At 32.5% G+C, this 20674-nt stretch overlaps 2 protein-coding genes across 4 annotated transcripts; both read right to left on the reverse strand.

Annotated features, from left to right (window-relative positions):
- Positions 1-704: 704 nt before the first annotated feature.
- LOC140811308 (uncharacterized) lies at positions 705-5273 on the reverse strand. The gene is made up of 3 exons (XM_073169171.1): positions 4625-5273; positions 4459-4515; positions 705-1034 (listed from the first exon to the last, which is right to left on the reverse strand). Exons 1-3 carry the CDS (start codon positions 4712-4714, stop codon positions 705-707), a joined length of 477 nt encoding a protein of 158 aa, XP_073025272.1. The 5' UTR covers positions 4715-5273.
- A 1267-nt stretch (positions 5274-6540) lies between these two features.
- Positions 6541-9152, reverse strand: LOC140812301 (uncharacterized). Of its 3 annotated transcripts, XM_073170534.1 has the most exons (3): positions 9070-9145; positions 8489-8924; positions 6541-6863 (listed from the first exon to the last, which is right to left on the reverse strand). In XM_073170534.1, the coding sequence occupies exons 2-3, from the start codon at positions 8831-8833 to the stop codon at positions 6744-6746; spliced, it is 465 nt and encodes a 154-aa protein (XP_073026635.1). In that variant the 5' UTR covers positions 8834-8924; positions 9070-9145; the 3' UTR covers positions 6541-6743. The 3 variants fall into 3 exon arrangements, with proteins under 3 accessions (XP_073026635.1, XP_073026634.1, XP_073026636.1); XM_073170533.1 differs by having other exon boundaries at positions 8489-9152; XM_073170535.1 differs by having other exon boundaries at positions 6541-6945; positions 8489-9152.
- Positions 9153-20674: the final 11522 nt, after the last annotated feature.

The raw sequence follows: 20674 nt of genomic DNA on the forward strand, positions 1-20674 counted from the left end.
CATTTGCGAAGAGATTGTGGTTTATTATACAAATATCCTCGAACATTATTTTGTAAATTACATTTATTATTACATGATCTATGGAATCGACTCAGATTATCTGCCACAAATGAAATTTAATGATGATTGTATATAATTCACACTAATTCAAATAACAGGAGTTCCAATAATGTAGTATATATAAATCATAGAACATGTATTTTCAAAAAAAAAAAAGAAAGAAAAGGTTGATTTAATTAATTTTGAGATTATAAATATTTTCTCAAATTTATTACTAATTACAGTTATTTTATCAATGTAGCTTTCCAATCAACAATCGATTTCGAAACTCCAAAGTGATTTCTATATACTTAGATTTGATGCAATCTCTCCTTGTTGCTTTTGGAATATATACATTGTTTGTGCTTATTTCAATATAATCTTAAAGATTAATGGATTAATAAACAAATATGTCATTTTGTATTAAATAATGACTGATTGCAGATATCAAACAATTTTAAAATTCAGAACACAAGTCAGAAGTCGAATAATATTTGAAAATTTGATGAGCCAATTTAAAAAATCTCTTTGAAATTGGTCTCACTAAAAATGTTGCGTTATATAATTAAAAATATTGGATATGTATCAGACAAAATATCGCATACATGCATAGAGTACACAACGTCGGGTGAAGCTATGCATAGTAGCGATGGGAGATAATTTGTTCAGAAGACGGGAAATGGAGGGCCAGTGGTATCTTCTCTATCAGCATCAGGTACGCTCGTGTAGCAGTATAGAAGGTTGGAGAGTTCCCAGCTCCCGTCATCTTTTCTCTTAACAGACAGCCGTGGCCATCTGTTTATTCTTACGTAGTGTTCCCTTATCGTCCCATCCTCCAGCAAACCTGTGACAACGGTGTAGCAAGATTCATGGCCACCCCACACCACGTCGTCCGGATCGGCAGTTATGCTTCCATCGAGATGGAAGTATCGACGCATTGGAGTTCCAGAGCCTTTCCAGTAGGAGTCCAGGTTTCGCCAGTACATGGGAGCTGCCTGCAGAAGATGAGGGATGATGGTCACTTGGTCAGATAAGTGCCATGTAAGGATTCAACTTACTAACTGCAAATGATGGTTCTTTTTCCTTTTTCTTGAAGGGGCACTGTGCGCCTTTGCTAGGAACGTGCAGACATTTCATCGGTTGATAAGACTAATTAGTAATTATCTTGTTGTAGCTGGAAGTATTTTCAAGATGTGACGTCGAAAGTAAGTAATAAGAGGGTTTTCAAAATTATATGGACGCAATATAAAGAATACAAATGGTCAGTCTTACGGGTAACTAGTTAAAGGGCTAATGCTTAAACGGGATAATTCCTGTATATATGCCTAAGGCATTCCCCGGCCACTATTAGTTCCTGTATATAGGGTTGGGGATTGAATGAACTTGTTTCCAGCCTCTCGAATATCTTTCTATGCTATTCAACATGCCTATCCTCAATGATAACTCAGTGTAAGTTCGGTGAGCTCAAACTGTTGCGGCTCACAACTCGTACTCTTGCTAGTCCTGTCACATCGCCCCACGGGCATTGATTGAAATACTAATAATTTCGAGGTATGACGATCCATATTTGTGGGCCCATAGTCGATTCATGTTCCGAGTTTCTGGGACAGTTGTCATGATGTGAGGGTACTGACAGGGTCCCATATTCTTTATCATAGCCTCCTTGCGCAGCTCAAACTAGTCTGGGAGCCCGAGCTTATATGAGTATATTCTGGTCTAATCGATTTTCCTAGTTGTTGCATAACCAGTGATGGTTTATATAAGAGGACTTTCTTTAGGTCTAATCGGTTTCCATGGTTGTTGCATAACCAATGATGGTTTATATAAGAGGATTTTCTTTACTCGGGTTGTTTACTCAATTCCGGCCGCTTTCTTCTCTCCTTCATTCTCGTAAATTTTCTTTTCCTTCTAAACATTTGAAATTCTACCTCTTCCACTTTGGGTGTCAATGCTTGTGGCTCCTCGGACCTAGACTATGCCACGTTGCAGCGATTACCTCGAAGAAACCAGTCCTCGCCCTTCATTCCAAGAAATCCCAAAATTCAAAACTGGACACCAGGCTATAGAGTCTTCAAATGCCTGGGAGAAGAGTAAGGGCAAAGTCCGTGCTCCCTCCAAAACAAAGACCGAGGCCTTGTGTACTCCATGGTTTTCTACTGGCCAGTACTCACCAAGGGCCGACAAAGACCTTCGAGTTCTTGGATCTATCCATTCTTTTACTCCATCCTCATCCCTGGTCCCTCAGACCTAGCTGATCGGCCCTCGGAGGGGTTCTATACTTTTTTAAGGAACTAAGTCTGTATGCTTTCTCGCGGTCGTCCTTTTAAATCAACTTCATCTCAACTCTTTCCATATGATAGCCTCGGCCTATGTGCTCTTTAAAATTCATAATATCCTAATGAACCCCCTCACCTTCTATTAATTCTTTGTATGCCGGTTCGGCAACCACACCTTTTCTCTGACTGCTCGAGTAAATAACTGATTGTTTGATGACATCGTCTCTTCCTTGAAGGGTTGGAAAGGACAACCCTTTTTTCATTGACCTCCCTTTTTCTCCCATCGCAACTTGATGATAGAAACAAAAAAGTGTGGATTTGTTAAGGCCAAGAAGGAAAGAAGTGGACTCTATAAATATAAAAAGAAAAAAACTAGGAGCAGAGGAATGGCAGCCTTACGAGAGGAATCAGCCACACCCTAAAAGAGGAAGAGAAAATGGAGAACAAGCCACGAACGAGAACTTTACACAGTTTTCTCATTTTCTCTTTTTTATTTGTTGGGATTAAGGAGATCCTACCACAAACAATTATGTTTTGATTTCTTTTTTAAGATTGTATTTCATTCTTGAGCATACTTGATTATATTAGTGTGTTTTTATTGCATATTTGTAGCATCATGAACTTCAAGTGTTGTTATGTGCTATAATTGAGACCGACAAATTTTTTATAACATAATATAGTAACATAATACATGAACCTACAACATGCCTAGAAATATGATGTTGAGTATATGTTGATGTGCATAGACCGAAAATAGCTGTTCGTTCCCAGGTTGAGCAGTAAAGGTCAATCGAGTATAGCTTGCCGAAGAGTATTCCTACTGGTCCAGGTCATTTCGGGGCAAGTAGATCATTTATAATCCAGCGTTTGTGTATTTTAAACCCGAAAAGAATAGGCTATAGTCGTAAATCGATATGCTGAAATAAACAATAAGAAGAGCCCATGAGCTAAATGATCTTTCAGTTCGTTAATACAATGGCACTTGCTAAATAATACAAGGACACTAGGTTATTGTATTTTCTTGAATTAGATTAATCATTAATGTTAGACAAATGGGAGGAAAGGGGAGTGGGTACCCATAGGAAGACTGCTAAAGTTCCCTGATAGATGGACCTAGAAAACAAATGCTACCCGTGTTTAAATCTTCCCCTTTTCATAACAGTAAGGTAAGCTTGGGTTCCAAACCTTTTGTTAAGTCTATTGTAAGTTTTCTGAAAGATGAAGTACTTGTTCCTTAAGTTTAAAATTTTATCAAAGACACCGCGACTTAAGAAATCCCAAGACCGGAACTTTCTGTTTATAACTTCAATATAAATTTGAAGCACATTATATCATCGTACTCAGGGAACAACATAGATTTCAACCATGTCGTTTTTACTACCCGAGTAAAGATACAGCATATCAGCCACTGATCTGATCTTATTCTCTTGCATTATATTGAGGCTAACCACCAGACATAACTCCCTTCTCTTAGGAAGTGAGCGGACTTAAAACACTGGGATTAAATTCTTCGATCGCTAGATGTCTCGATTCGTTTCTAACTTTCCTAGAGGCCAATATAAGACTAGGTAGTTTATTTGCTTAGTGAATTGAACATTGAACAGGTTACATAAATTCTTCTTACAAGACAAATTTTTCGTGCAGGACTTTGATTCTGATTCCTAAGCTGTACTAGTGTCTTCTGCCTTTTTGACAAGTAACTGACTGAAAGATCTCTTCATCGGGTGGAGGGGTCCTTATTCTTTGACATCAATTAGTTAGGGCATAAAGTCTGCCAGGAAATTGAATCAGTTTATAGTCTTGAAACAGTAGACTAGGATGTGGAAAGGCAATTGGCTGACAAGCCAGAGTTTGTCCAAAGGAGACAGGGAACTAAATTCGACTTATCTAGAGCCAAAGTTTGTCCAAAGGAGGAGGCAGGCATATATAGATCAAAAAGTTATCTACTCAGTTCAATCCTGGTTATCAATCAGTTTATAAAATCCAGCTAAAACATTTATACTTGCACACAATAGCGGCTCTCAGCTGTTGAAAGAAATGGGAACAAATAAATGTCATAAAGCCTTAAGAGTATGTCCTAGATTTTCCTTAAAACCACTAAGTATACATGGACCAATGGTGGAAATACAATAGGATCACATACCTCAGTAAAATGAAATACCCATACATGATCACCCAGATCATTCCGAGTTATTCTGGTCTGTCATCAGCAACTTTAATTAGAAAAAAGCAGTATGGATAGATCGTATACTTTTACATGTATTACGTCACATGTAATATTTTGAGGGATTTCATCCCGTGTCACTCACTCGTTTATAATCCATGACAGACAGTGAGTAAGCTGCCAACTTTGACAGTCCTCGAACTTTTGATATGCGAGGTATGTGTGCCTTCCTCATCCATAACTCCTGGCACTGACGATAAAAGCCGGAAAATTGCAACTCATATTACATAAATTCATTTGGTTGATAGATCATTTTTATCCCAAGATAAGTACAAAGCAGCCAGTTAGAACTTATGGGATAGGGATAGAGGAAGAGGAAAAACCGAAGATTTCACACAGTAGCAACTTTTAGTAGCAACTCATGAGAGCAATGTGTTACAGACTTAAGAAGTTCAAAAAGAAAAATTTGTTCCAATCATTCATGCAGTGTTTGCAATGAGCTGACTCATTAATGAGGTCCCAGCCAAGTTTGTGAATGAAAGCGTAAGCTAGTTATCCTTAAGATAGACACAGTAAGCTAGGGAAGTTGGTTTAACCAGGAGCAAAGTACCCACGTCGGTATCGGCATGTATTTCTGTATGAGGAAGAAACTAAAGCGTAACAACACAAACGTTTGATTTCAGTTTGTGTTTAGTTCCCTTTTGAACAGCATGAATGGGGGTATTTCCTTCTGGCATTGGATTAACTTATAATTTTCATTTCATTGCATGCATTACAAAACTCAAATTCGATTCCTCCCCAGGTTTTGAATATCCAGAGAATTTCAAGAAAAAGGATTATAATACTCATATTATCTTTTGTCGGTATACTCATACTAACTCAAAAATTCTAGTTTCATTACATGGATTTAACTCCAAAGACAGTCTCTCAAGGACTTGAATATCCAATAATTTGCAAGAAAAAATGTGTCAGGAGTCCTCAAATTATGTCAATATATTAAAAAATCCACACTTCGGATGATTTTCATTAAAACTATTTTCAAACATGCTTATCAACTTCTCTGTAAATAGTTAAATTCATGATATTAGTACTCTTTTCCGCCTGCAAATAGCTCAGATCATATTTGATAAGAGGAAATCATTTACTTAGGATAAGACAGAAATACAGTCTGAGATTTGAATATCCCAAAATTTGCAAGAAAAAAAATGTCACAGCTCACGTCCCGAGCCCGGGCCCAATTGAATGTATAATTAACTTTTATAACAACTATTTCGTATTCGTCATCACTTTACGAACATGAGTAAACAAGTTGTTACCACCCCTCAAATTATGTCAATTTACCTCCATTTGTTCAAAAAACCTCACTTCGGGTGGTCTTTAGAACAAGAACCATGCTTAGAATATATTTGACAAAGGAAATCATTTAAACAGGATAAAACAGAAAAAAATCAATGATGAATTCAATGGTCCAAATTACGGATTATGTTTATCAATGTATCACTAATGACTTCAGGTTTGCGTTGATTCCATTAAAATTATCCCAAATTATCATACATGAAATCTCCAATTTTAAAAAAATCTACCACTATGTTTGGGCATAAAGAAGTCACAGTTTTGATGTCGAGATCTATTTGGCTTTTTCCTTCTGATTTTTTGTTTTTATTCATCATTTCAAATTTGTAGTTTAGCTTCTCTTTTTTACCCAATTTAAATATAATCATGCAGCATAATCTTTACCATTATGATATTACCCCCCATACTATGCAGATTCTTCGAGACATTTTTGTAATTCTAGGTTCTAAAGTTGCACTTGTAAAAGTGTAGGATTAGCAGCTGCATGGTGAAATAGATGACGAGAGTTAAATGCCAACAAAACATGACCAAATATGGAGAGGCAGTGATATCCATGCTCACTATTTAACCTCGTACAAACAGCATGATCTGCTGGCTGGCACGCATAACCCTACAAAGTTTGGACAAATCTTTTGCAAACCAGCAAAAGACCAAGAACAGCAAAGTTCTATCTATCCCAACACAAATCAGAGCACAAAAATGTACCGCGATACGACGTTTCGTGATAACAAGATACTTTATGTCACGAGTCCGAAGCCAAATTGATGGCCATGAACCATAATAGGAATAAACCAAGTTGTAAACATGCATGTTAAAATCTTAAATTAGAATACAACAATATGGGTAAAAAAAAATACAACACACATTTCAAAAATTACTTAAAAAAACAATTTTTCCAGAAGTCATTCAACTCAGGGATTCATTGTACACATCCTTCTATTGCTCACGTACACCACCAAATTCGAATCTTCAAATTGGTGGCCAATCCCTCGTGGTCGAGACATCGTTCCCCAAAATGGTGAATCATAATCCTCCATACAGAAAAGCAGAAGATAAATTTGGATTGGATAACCATTTAATATGCCATTTCTGAACAAACATATGAAAAAGATCCTGCCAATGACAAATAAAGAACAAAATGGGAGAAATCAAGTAAACAAAGAAACGATCCTTCTCCCCAAAAGGTAAACTGTTTCCACACTTGTGATTCCTTAGTTGAATAACAGAGTATTGAACAACATGTATATGTATTCAGGGAAACATTGTTCCTATTTAGTTGAACAAATTCTACCATGTTGGGATTTTAAACCAATATGTTTCTTCATCAAATACATATGTGAATCAATAACATGCATTCTATGAAGACTTGAATTAATCTCGAGTCGATAAGTGATCTATGGACACAACAAATTCACATTGAAAGACTATCTAAGATAAGATATCCAAACCGAAGTGAGAGAACAAAATGAAAAGCAAACCAAAGTCGAGATATTATAGGAATGTCAATTTCAACTAAGGATTCGTTTCACACAGAAATTAACATGTTCAGTCACTTAAACTACTCTCGAAGCAATTAAGTGATAATTTCTCTCTTACCATTAGATGGATGGATACAACAAATTCAAAGTAAAACACTTGAAAATTTCAGATATCCAAATCGCAGTGAAAAGGGGAAAAAAAGCTCGCAAAAGGTAAGATATTGTGGGAATGTCAGACTTCAACAAGTAGAGAAGAATTTAAAAAAAAGAGATGGTCCTTAGGACCGAGCATGAAAATCTCACGCATGAATACTCAGCTACTTCGAATAGAAGGCACCAAGGGCTTGTTTAGTTGAACAGTGACATAATTTATGTGTTCTACACGTTTATAATATCATTGTGGAAGATGATTAATAAGTGGAAGTCCATTTAGAAGGACGAAGCATTTGTTGAGTGCCATCATATTCTTATTCCGGCTTAAGAGTAATTATGTCCAGCATCTCTGTGGCATATTTTCATCAACTGCTACAGAATGTAAAATCTTCAATTATTCCCAGATAATCATGGTTCAACACAAAGTTCAAGAGGCCACAAAGTGAGCTACAGGAGAAGATAGATATCACAAGGTCACAAACTGAAAATTGGGAAGAGATTAGAATCAATACTCAAAAGAGGGTATAAGAATGTCCCCAAATTAGTCTTCAGTTGTTTTGACCAAAACTCATCTTCTACAGCACTTTCTAAGTTATTGTGGACATACTCCAGTTGTACTTAATAATATTTTGTATAGCTAAAAATATTAAAAAGGAATCAATATGATAACCTCAGACTGAAAAGGTTATTCCTTGAACAAAAATAGTAACAGCTAAACCAAAAGACACCTAGTAAAAGAATGGTTCAACCATAAGTTTCTTACGACTACAAAGTGGAAGGATGCTACTATTGGAGGTAGGAAGCCTAAGAAAGACCAAGAAAATACAAGGGAAAGATGTATATTTAAATTCAAAAAAACCTCCCCTCCAAATGTATGTATATATACTCATGATTCAAAGAACACACGAAAGGGGGAATGGGAAATCAATAAGTTGAAAATGGGCAAATTCAATTGCCAAAGAATAAGCAATAAACCAGAAGCAAATAGCAAATTTTCAGCACGTAAAAACAGAAGGGATAGAAACCTTGGGCGCCCAAATTTTATCGCTGGAAGCAACAGCACACCAATCACGAGAAACCAAACGAGCTTGTGCCAAACTGCGTGCGTCAAGTTTGTTCAATATAATCATCATGACTCCTGAACCAAACACCATCAATGGGTCGAACTCCTCCTCCTCTCCTCCGTCCTCCACCTGCTTCCATGCACTTATATCACCAGAATCCTCAATTCCTCCATCAGGGATGTTCTCCATTCCATGCCATGAAGGAGATGGAGAAGAACGAAAACTCGAAGGGATATCTTCCAAATCCCAAGTCTTGGCCTTTTTCTTGCCATGTTTATCAGATTCACCGAACTTCGGGTGGGACATGGTACAATAAAAGGGAAGAAAAAACGAGAGTTAAGTCGAAGGAGGTTAAAGTCATCACCCCACCCCCCGCTAATAGAATGAAACACCCCACCTGAATGAAAAGAAAGTTTCTAAGATTCATTAATGGGTATATACTCGGTACTCCCAAGGAACACTTTTTTGCGAGTGCCAATGTAGGACAGAATAAGTTAGAGATAAGTGATGGAAGATAAGGACACAAAAATGGGCGAGAAAACCTGTCAGATCATCATGCGGAAGCTCGTCTTAAGCGGTACGTAGTGAACATTATGCCGCAATGTGGTGGCACAGTGTGAGTTTTTCGGGTAGAGTAGATGTTACCTGTGGGGGCAGTGTCCTCACAGGATCTCAGCCATTGATTTTACATGGTGATTAATTTGGGCCTTTGATCACTTCATGGGGTGTATGTGTGTTTAAATCTGGGCCTTTAATCACTTCATGGGACAGTGCCTCACAAAACAGGGTGAAATAAACCGTTTTTCGGGGTAGAAAACGGTCATGCAGAAATTTATGGCGTGGCGGTTTAACGTGTTAGATTACTATGCCCAATAACATGACGAAACGTGTTGTTCCCTCTACGAAAAGGAAATATACGACGCCTAAATTAGCTTTCCTAGTATTTCACGCGCGGACTATTATTTTATATAATTAATAATTCTTATTTTTTGAAGAATACTTATTTAAAATTATTAATATATTTAAATTTTAAATATTATTATATCAAAAAAATTTGTTATTTGAGATAATGTTCAAATTAGATAATAATATTTGTCGTTAATTATTTCTATCGCTTTAAAGTAATTTTGTTGTCTTTGTTAAGTAGACATGTTACTAGTTAAAAATAATATAGAAAGATATTTTAAAAATTATTTATTATTTAGTTTATCAAAATTTTAAATCACAAATAAATATTTTTCCAAAAATTACCATTTTCGTAATTTAATATATATAAATAAATTTTGATTAAATTTTTAATAATTTCTTAGGACATGTTAAAAAATATTAATATTAAAATTTTAAATAAAATACATAATAATAATCATAAGTTACAGACAATTAATATATCAAAAATTCAAGACTGAAGTTTTTTAAAAAATTTGAAAATTTTAATATTATATAAAAAAATTATATTTATTTAATATTATAGAGAGCAGAGAGATTAATTATATATAAATACCACAAAACTCAAAAACATAACTGAAATTATATAATCAATGTAAATACTTAAATGTTGTTTATATTTTCAAGAAACATCAAATTTTAATTTTAAAAAAAAATTAAAAGAATTTACACTTAAATACACTAAATATTTCTTTTATAGAATATTATTTAGGAGATAACTATTTAAATATGACAAAAACTATATATTATATTATATATTATATATATATATATATATATATATATATATATATATATATATATATATATAAATATAATATACAAACTAATTTTTTATCGTCATTTTTATAATTATTAATTTGAAATATATTCAAATAAATTAATATTGTAATTGTAGTAAAATGAAATTATATAAGCAATGCAAACACTCAAAATGTGGTTTATATTTTTAAGAGTTATCAAAATCAAATTTTGATTTTAAAAAGAAATTGAAAAGAATTTACACTTAATTACATATTATTTCTTATTTATTTTCAAATTTTAATGCGGTAATTAAATATATTAATATTGATAAATATTTCTTTTATAGAATATTATTTAGGAGATAATTATTTAAATATGACAAAAATTATACACACACACACTAAGTTTTTTGTCGTCCTTTTTATAATTATTAATTTGATATATATTCAAATAAATTAATATTGTAATTGTAATATATATATATATATTATAATTTAAATGAGATCATATCGTTATTTGAAATTCAATGTGAGATAAACCACAGTTGGAAATGATATTTTAAAAATAAAAACCATCTATAAATGAGAGATACATGTAAAACTTTTGAGATTATTTAATGAATTTGTGAGACATGTATTTATTTGAATCATGATAAATATTACTTTATGTAAATATATATTTTTATGTTTTGATTCGTTCCGAATAAAAATCTTGAGACTGCTATCAGGATACTATCTCAATCAGACACAACTGTCTCAATTAGGCTTAAATCGTACTTATACGTTCATAACTTGCTACAAAAAACAAAACTTATAAGCCGTCAAAACAAGCTGTTTAAAAAAGTTAATATACGCCACTTTTTAAAAAAGATCTTATTTCATCATTTCACTTCTGCGAAATATCTTTATATATCTTTTTTAACCTTACTTTATCATCGCTTCTTAAATATCCACTTTATTACTTTGTTTTTTATCTACTTTAAAATAAGATTTTGATATCTTTTATGAAGATGTAAAAAACAAAATTGTTAAAATTTTATTGAGTAAATTAGTAACTACAATTTTTTAATCAATATTTTACTTGTACACATAAAATAATATTAAATATATTTTTTCCAAAAAAATATCAATTTTTATAAATATAAATATAAAATAGATTTATTTTTTAATATGAAGATTATGAAAACTACTTTCACACACACACACACATATATATAACTACTTACATTAACTCATAATATTATATACATTTGGTAAATTTGACAATTAAAGATTTTACAATATCAAATACATTAATATCTTGAAGTTGTTCAAACTAAGTTCTTCCAAATATTTTTAAATAAGACTCACGGCTTATAACTCCTAAGATAAATTATAAGATGTAAGAGCTTATAAATTGTTTTAAATAAGTTTAGTCAAACACTCTCTTAATAATAATATAATATATGATTTTGAGGGTGCAAAATCGTACATAGTCATTAAAATAAACAGAAAGTTTTTAACAATAATCACACGTAGATCTATAGATTTTACACTATATTTTGAAATATGAGCACTCTAAACCATAATAATTAATTTTCTTTTCACAAAATATGCAGCCTCCTCGTGATACAATTATATTTTGCAAAAGAAAAAAAATAAAAAAATGAAATTTCAAATATATCTTTTAAAGTAAAAAAAAAAATATTTTTTCAATTATTTCAAACATTGATTCCACTTGTCAAGATATCAATTACTAAATAGATAACGATATCAACACAAAAAACTCTTGTGAGACTGTTTATCTTACGGATCAATTTTTTATACATACCTCGGATCCAATTAACTCATAAAATTTATAAAGAAAAATCTATCAAATCATAATTTGTTCCGCTCTATAAAGAAAAATCTATCAAATCCACAAAATTTTATATCGGGTGCAATAATTGTTTTTGCTTGGTAGAGCGATCAGACCATGATACTTGAGCTATTGTGCGGTTTAAAAGATTTGAGTTGCACCATTACCACCAGCTATAGCTTTTGATAAAGCGTTCCTACAGTTTATGATTTAAAAAAATAATTAAAAATCATCACAACAACACATTACAGAGAAAAAAGAAGCAAAAAAACAAAAGAAAAAGAAGCATTTTGCTGATGTTCAATTTCTTTCTTGCTCACTCACATCTGTTACTTGATCTGTCTGAATCGAAAATCAGGAGAATGCATTCTCAAGCACTGTACTAATATATTCAGCATTGGTGAGATATATATACATTACAGATGGGAGATCAGTGAATATATAGGAAGATAGATATTTTGGGGGTGGGGAACGAAAGTAACTCCACGTAACGCTTTCAATATTCCTCTATGTTCACATCTTGGAGGCCTTTATTTAAAGTCATTACCTTTTTACGACAAACGTATGTAAATTAAAATTTTTTAAATAAATTGATGGACTTAAAGTTGGGGGATGACAGAGACAAAAATAAGGATGTCAATGGGTAGGGTATGGGTCGGATTTGATACATCCATCCACATACTCATTTATTAAATTAATCCTCATACCAATCCACATACCCATCGGGTATTGAATTTCATCATCATCTCCATACCCATCGGATTATCGGATACCCATAACTAACTCAAATACCCTATTATCATATACAATTGAATTTTTTCAAATTTAAGTTGTTTCAATGAAGTTATGAATATCTAAAAAATTATTTAAATGAACAATAAGAAAAATTATTGTTGATAAAAATTTGCAAAGTAAACTTTATAAAAAAGTAACAAAATATTAAAAATAGTTTATATTAATTGAACAAAAGTACGCAATTTAACGAAAATAAATTATTTTTCAATTTTTAAAGTCAAACATAGAAGAAATTTAGCAATGAAGAAGATGAGAAATTGAATGAAAAATAAAAGAGCGGTAAAACCTTGAAACGTAAAAGTGAAAGTGAAAGAGAAGGGAAAAGAAAAAGTATCGATTTATTTGGATTTGAGAAAATGAATCTTTAATATAAATAAATATATTTACTATATATATACATATATACATATATATATATATATTTATATATTAATTTAAACGGGTATTTGGGTAGGGCGTGGTCGGATTATATCAAACCCGTCTCCATACCCAAACCCGAAAATCCTCATATCCGATTACCCAATTATTTAATCGGGTCTAAAAATCTCTCCATACCCTCTTTTATTCGGGTCGGATATCGGATCCTCCAACGAGTTCGGAGGAAATTTCCATCCCTAGACAAAAAGTGAAGGAACCCTGACTTTGATAAGGAATCACTATATTCTTTAGTATTGATAACTTTGTATTTTACTAAGTTCCAAGTCTTTGAAACCATTTCCAAAAATATCACACTTTCCAACATCAGCTTATCTTATCGGTCCTATCTCTATATGTAGCATTTTTTTTATAAGTAGATTTGGATTTGTTTCCAGTGTTGTACAATCAAATTTGCGGGACGTTAATAACACTCCATGTTACTTATTTAATTTAATACTTGAAAAAATTATCCTTTTAGTATCTTTATTTAAATAGTAAAATTGTTTTTTTTCTTTAAAAAATACGTTAAAATACAAGAGTGAGTCTCATGTGAGACCCTGTAATGCCCAATAATTAGTCACTGTAATTAACGATGATTGAGTGATAATTTCATGTGATTAGGAAAGGATTAATCGGGGTCCCGAGAAACGTATTTGAAAACGGAATTACGAAAAAAATATGGCATGGAGTACCGCACCCGCGGTCGAAGAACCACCGCACCCGCGGTGCATGGACAGAAAGTTGGGGCCAATTCCAGTAGCCTCACCGCACCCGCGGTAAAAACGAGACCGCACCCGCGGTGTTGGGGCCGAAAGTCTACCGCACCCGCAGTGAAAACAAGACCGCACCTGCGGTCATAGTTTCTGGAAAATGGATGTGGATCAGTATGTTGAGCGCACCCGCGGTCCGGAATGTAGCGCACCCGCGGTGCGACGTGTTTTGCAAAGATGAGGCCACCTCGCCGTATGTATGCAATGATATATATATATAACATGAATTCCTCCGAAAGTCAGTAGGGAAATCGAGAAAAGCTCTGGGGAAAAGATTGAAAAATCCTTACGCCTTTTGTGAGAAATCCATCCGTCTGATTTTGAATCCGACTTCGGTATTGAGTTCCTATCGACGTATGCTACAACTGGACGTAAGTTTTACTACGTTTTGACATGCTTTGAAATTATGTCATTTTCAGAATTGAATGGAATTCATATATGATGTTCTTGACATGTTAGGCATCATAGAATCGAAGTCAGATTGAGAAACGGACTGATTATAGAATTGTTATGAATTTTTAGGGTATATTGATTTATACCAGACAGATTTGAATTGTGATTGGATTACGGATTGTATTGGATATGGGTTATGGATTGTAACTGTGATTTGAGGATATAATATTGACGGGAACACTGAGTTTGTACCGTTATGCCGATGATTTGAATTAAATTCAGATTAATCAATTTCAGTGTTGAATTAAGATTGGAATATTGATATTAGTATTCTCGATATGTCGTTTCAGATATACAGAGACAGTTTTGAGTTCAGAACTGAGATTGCTTCAGACCGAGACTACAAACGGAAGGTATAAGTCAATGTGGTATTGGGAGATCGACTTGAGTCGGTTTAGACTTGAGTTTCCCTAAATCACATACTTTACTTTATTGCATTGATATTTGCATTGATTGGACTAATGTACTTGTCTTCTTGATTTATAGATAGCGGGTATCAGACGAGTAATCTTGGGACAGAAGTGTCTGATAGTGGCGGGATCGCCACGGGCACATTGCACGATGTCACAAGATAGTATAGAATTCTTGGGACGGATTCTTGGGACGGAAGTGCCTGATAGTGGCGGGATCGCCACGGGCACATTGCACGATGTCTCAAGATAGGATATTAGCGATAGAGCTACAGTCCATGACGGTTAGGTCAGGACACCGGATGTTTGGTTATATCGAGTAAATAGGATTGAAATTCTTCTATTACGGAATTCGATATAGGAACACTATAATTGGTTATATCGAGTAATGGAATTACTGTTCCTTCTATTACGGAGTTCGATATAGGAACACCACATCTGGAAACCGGGATCCCTAGACTAGGATTGAGTCTAGTCTGAATGATAGAGTTATGAGCATTGTCGACAGTCTACGATTGTTTATGTTTCAGATTTTGATACATATATCTATTACCTGATTACATGCTTTATATTATTTATATGATTGAATGTTTCGTTGATTTATACTGGGATTTATTTCTCACCGGAGTTATCCGGCTGTTGTCTTGTCTGTATGTGTACATGACAACAGGTGGGACAGGATCAGGGTCCAGGAGATGAGGAAAGATCGTGATTAGAGTGGAGGCTCCGGACTTGGATGAGAGATAGGGTTGGACACTTGACATTAGATGTTTAAACCTTAGTTGAATAAATCTATGTGGTACATGATTTGTACTTTTATATACTGAGAAGTATATATGTATGTTTTATGTCACTACGTTCCGCATTTTAAAAGAAAAAAAAATTTTAGACCCTGTTGTATAATTGATTAATTAGTCCCAATAATGATTAAGAACTTGATTAGCGTCCGGGTCCTCACAGACCCTCTCACGGATTCTAATATGTGAGACGGATCAACCCTGTCGATATTAACAATAAAAAGTAATACATTTTCATGGATGACCCAAATAAAGACATGTCTCACAAAATACGACCCGTGAGATCGTCTCACACAAGTTTTTGCCCAAATTATACAAAACTTTTATTTCTATATGTCAACACTAAATTTTTATCCAGAAAAACTTAATATTAATATTTTTTAAAATTTGTCACGATATTTATTTTATTTAAAAATTATTTTGATCGTAAAATTAATTTTTATTTATATATTATCCCAAATTTTTGTATGGGTATACAAAATACTCGTCAATTTGTTTAACAAAAATATAAAAATCTCGGGATATTAAACCAAATTTTTCTTAATGATATATTTTATTGGTGTGTTTGGTTGAGTGGATATTAATATTAAATTAGATTTTTTTTAATGATATATTTTATTGGTGTGTTTGGTTGAGTGGATTAAATAAGGATAGATTAATAGTCAAATATTTATCTTAAATTTTAAGTTGTTTTAATAATCATTTTGACCCGGTTTAAGATTCAATTTTATGGATAACTATTTGATTAATAAAATTGGATCGGTCAAAATGATTATTAAAACAACTTAAAATTTTAACGATAAATATTTGACTATTAATCTATCCTTATTTAATCCACTCAACCAAAATGATTATTTTATTTATATTATGGAGATAATGCTAAATGTTAATATTACTTTAAGTCGATTTTGTTTTTTGTTTTTTGTTTTTAATTTCGATGCACGATAATAAACAAATATATTCATATGAAGTTCATAAATAGTAGTTTTAATTTTTTTTAGTAGTTATATTTATTGTATAAGATATAATATTATGATTGATTTTTAAAAAGTTGGTTTTTTAAAATTTATAAATGTATTTAGGGTATGATAACGCAAGCACTCTCTCTTCATTGGACTAGAGACTTTGTTTGGGGTACTTAATAGTCGTGAAAGACCATATTTATATGGTTTGTTTTTATTTTTTTACATGCAATTATCATGTTTAATTTGCATATATTATTTATTTTTTGTGAATTATATTATGTATTATTGGACCGAAGGAAAAATGCAATGAGTTTAGAGACTGTTCAAATCTAATACAGTATGCACGTGATATAATAGGAAGTAACGTTAACCCATATTAATAATATAACTTTATAAATTTTTAGGCATAGTTTGGTACAATTGATAATATCAACATGTGATATATATACACGGATAAGTTAAGGATATATGTATGATAATATAATGTTTGATATGCTTTTAATAAGAGTGATTAAATTTATATATTAGATTGTAATGACAAAATTAACCTTATCATAATTAATTTTATAATTTCAAAGTTGTTGCTTGAGTTCATATTTCTTATCTGTTATGCGTCGATAATGCTCGCATGATTTATTTATTTTTACCTACTTTTATATATTATATAATATGATAATTATATAATATATATAAAAAAAATTTAAACAATCAAACCGACTGTGAAGGATCGATGGAAGCACAAGTGTCATGAAAGAAGATAGGATTTAGGATTTTTATAAATTGAGGGCAATTAAGTCATTTATAATGTATTTTATCATCAAATTAAAATTATCACACTTAATGGAAGGGATATTTTATTTTTATATAAAGTTATTTATTAAGAGCCATTGGATTTTATCATGGGCATTCTAAAAAGGTATCAAACGTGGGATAAGAAGGATTATTTATCAATTCCTCTCTTATCCCGTGTACCAAACTATGCCATATAAAGTTATTTATCAAGAGCCCATGATAATAAAAAGATACCAAACGTGGGATAAGGAGAATTATTAATCAATCCGTCCCTTATCTCGAGTACCAAACTATGCCTTAGAGTATATATAATAATTGTCTTTGCTAGAGAGTAATCAAAGTGTGACGCTATGATTGTTATACAGTTTAAAATAATTGTGTTACACCGTTATCACCAGATATATTTTTTGGTAAATCGATAAACGTTCGATCCTATAACTGGTATCAAAACCAATGTCACATATTCGATTATCATTGATTATAATAGGTCAAATTATCAGGAGAGAAGTTTTTGGGGTGCAATAATTTCTCCTGGTGCAAGAGCAATCGAAACGTTACGTTTGTGCTGTGTATAATTTAAACTATTTGATCAGTTGCACTATTATTACGAATTATATTTTTTGGTGAAATCGATCTTACATAAATCTATTATTATAATTATATATATTTGTGAAAAATAAAAATAAGACTATACTAAAACCATATTTCATCAATTAAATTAGTTATTTCGTATAACTTAATTTAAGTTATAGTGAACAAACATCCAATCTGACATTCAAATTAAATTAGTAATTGTGATACTTGAATCCAATCTGATTATAATGGTGTGTTTTGACTCTGATACCATATTAAGATTTTGAATAATTTGACATAACTCAACCTAAAAAACTAACTCAAGGAAGGAAGATTGTCAAAGTCCATATATACAACTCTCAAATACTTAATACAGACGATGTGAGAAATTTAACAATAATCTAATATGAAATATAACACGATGTTTTGTAGCATATATATTAAGTGTTTTTGTCCATATATACAATTTTGATATGTTAAACGTATCTTGGTAGGAACCCATGAGCATCCCGAGATGTTCTTCGCGCTGAAATCTTTCAAGAATTTGATATGTTTCCACGAGATGCTAGCGCGAACATCTCGAGTCGCTTATGCAGGGCCGATCCTAATAATATTTAGACATGAGTCTAACTTTTAAAAAGAGGCATCCGAATCATAATGTGTGTTCACATTTTTTTCGTTCCATAGCAATTTTTCAAATTAAATCAATACGTCAAAGACAATATAAAAAACTAAAGGAATAAAAATATCAAACATGTCCAAAGTGATTACTAAAAAACAACCCGCCTAACAGTTTTAGAGCTAAAAATACTAATCAAGTCTGTATAATCAAGTTGTTCAATAATTTCTTTCTCAATCGATAACATAGTCAATCCATTCAATCTTTCTCATGACATGGTTGATCGGAAAAAAGTTTTGATGAGCTTTATCTTTGAGAAACTTCGCTCTGCACTTGCTACTGTGACCGGGACAGTCAACAAGATTTTATAAGTAATATGAGCATTTGAAAGCCGGATAAGCATTACATCCACCAAAATTTCAGTCAAAAAACGTAGATTAGATACCACATAGAGCCCCGAAAAAAGTAAAAAACTACAATAAAAAATTAGAAGCACGAACAAAGCAAATACAAGAAAATAGACTTACAGCTCCTCACGGGTCTTTCAATCAAACCTAGAAACGACGCAACGACTGGAGTCGATTAAGGCTTGTCTGCAGATGAATATTGGAGAAGATTGGAGAATAAATCGATAACATGCTAAACAAGTTCCATTTAATAAATATTTGGTTTTGGGCTATCTAATAACTAGGATTATATATAATAATTTTAAAAAAAATTTGGACCCCAAAAAATAGATGGGCCTGAGTCATTGGACTCATTTGCCTCCTAATAGGCACGGCCATGCGCTTATGATACCCTCCAACATACGCTCGGCATACCAAAACTATATGTATAGACACATAACAAAGTCAGATTACACAAATTGCAAAGTTTTAATCAGGAATTTATGTCCAAAAATTGGTAAATAGTATGAAATCAAAACCAATACTAAAATAACTGGAACAAAGATGAACTGGCCATTGGCCTATAAGTTTTTCTAAAAAAAATTAAATAGATGTTCTTAAAAGTTCCATTTCTTTCGAAAATCTTATAACTAAGATGCATCTAGCAAATGCATGTTTTCCTTCAAGCTAAGTAGCATCAAAACACTAAACGAATGGTGTCTGTTTCTCTCGGTAATTGTAATATCTAATTAAATCAAATATTTCAAAGTTGACGATAGAGATATATTCACAATAGATGTATATTTGTCATTAAAAGAAAACTTCAATCCAATGTTGGAAAAGGACGTTAGTACTTGATAAATCTAAATCTGCCATGTCGGCCAGCTGGTGAAGTTTGATCAGTCGTGAATAATATCGAACACCAAGCCTCGAAATAATTGGCTCAGATGTTGTCATTTTAATTTTCCAACGTTAATTTTCTGTGGTGGTGAAGCTATTCGATCTTGGTTGGCCAACTAATTTCCACAATGAATGTCCAGGTACTTAATGTTAATTAAAAAGGGACCGACTTTCATTCACGCACATGCATATATATAGAAATTATAACTCTCATCGAACTGACGTTCACTTAATAGTTGTACAATTTTTTTTAAAAATCTCGGACTTTCATTAATAATTCTTGGCTTCAAGAATAGTGTATTTTGCATATAGTCGTATAGGCTCCACTTAAAATAATAAAATAGAATCGCTATATTTTAAAAATTGATTATTTTTACTCAAAAAAAGATGTATTTGACAATTGAAAACCCTCTTGTCAATTTTTTAGCGAGCAATGAATTTTACACCACACTCATATATATGGCCATATGCAAGTGTCCAAAATAAAGTGAGTTTCGTGTGAGACCGTCTCACGGATCATAATCTGTGAGACGGGTCAACCCTACCCATATTCACAATAAAAAGTAATACTCTTAGCATAAATAATAATACTTTTTAATGGGTGACCCAAATAAGAGATACGTCTCACAAATACGACCCGTGAGACCGTCTCACACAAGTTTTTACCATCCGAAATATTATTTGATGTAATAAAATATAACCATACCTTTTACTGCTTTTTTTTTTGGGGGTAAAATATAGAAGT

The sequence above is a fragment of the Primulina eburnea genome, chromosome 14 (assembly GCF_022965805.1).
Source record: "Primulina eburnea isolate SZY01 chromosome 14, ASM2296580v1, whole genome shotgun sequence".
NCBI classification, from domain to species: Eukaryota; Viridiplantae; Streptophyta; class Magnoliopsida; order Lamiales; family Gesneriaceae; genus Primulina; species Primulina eburnea.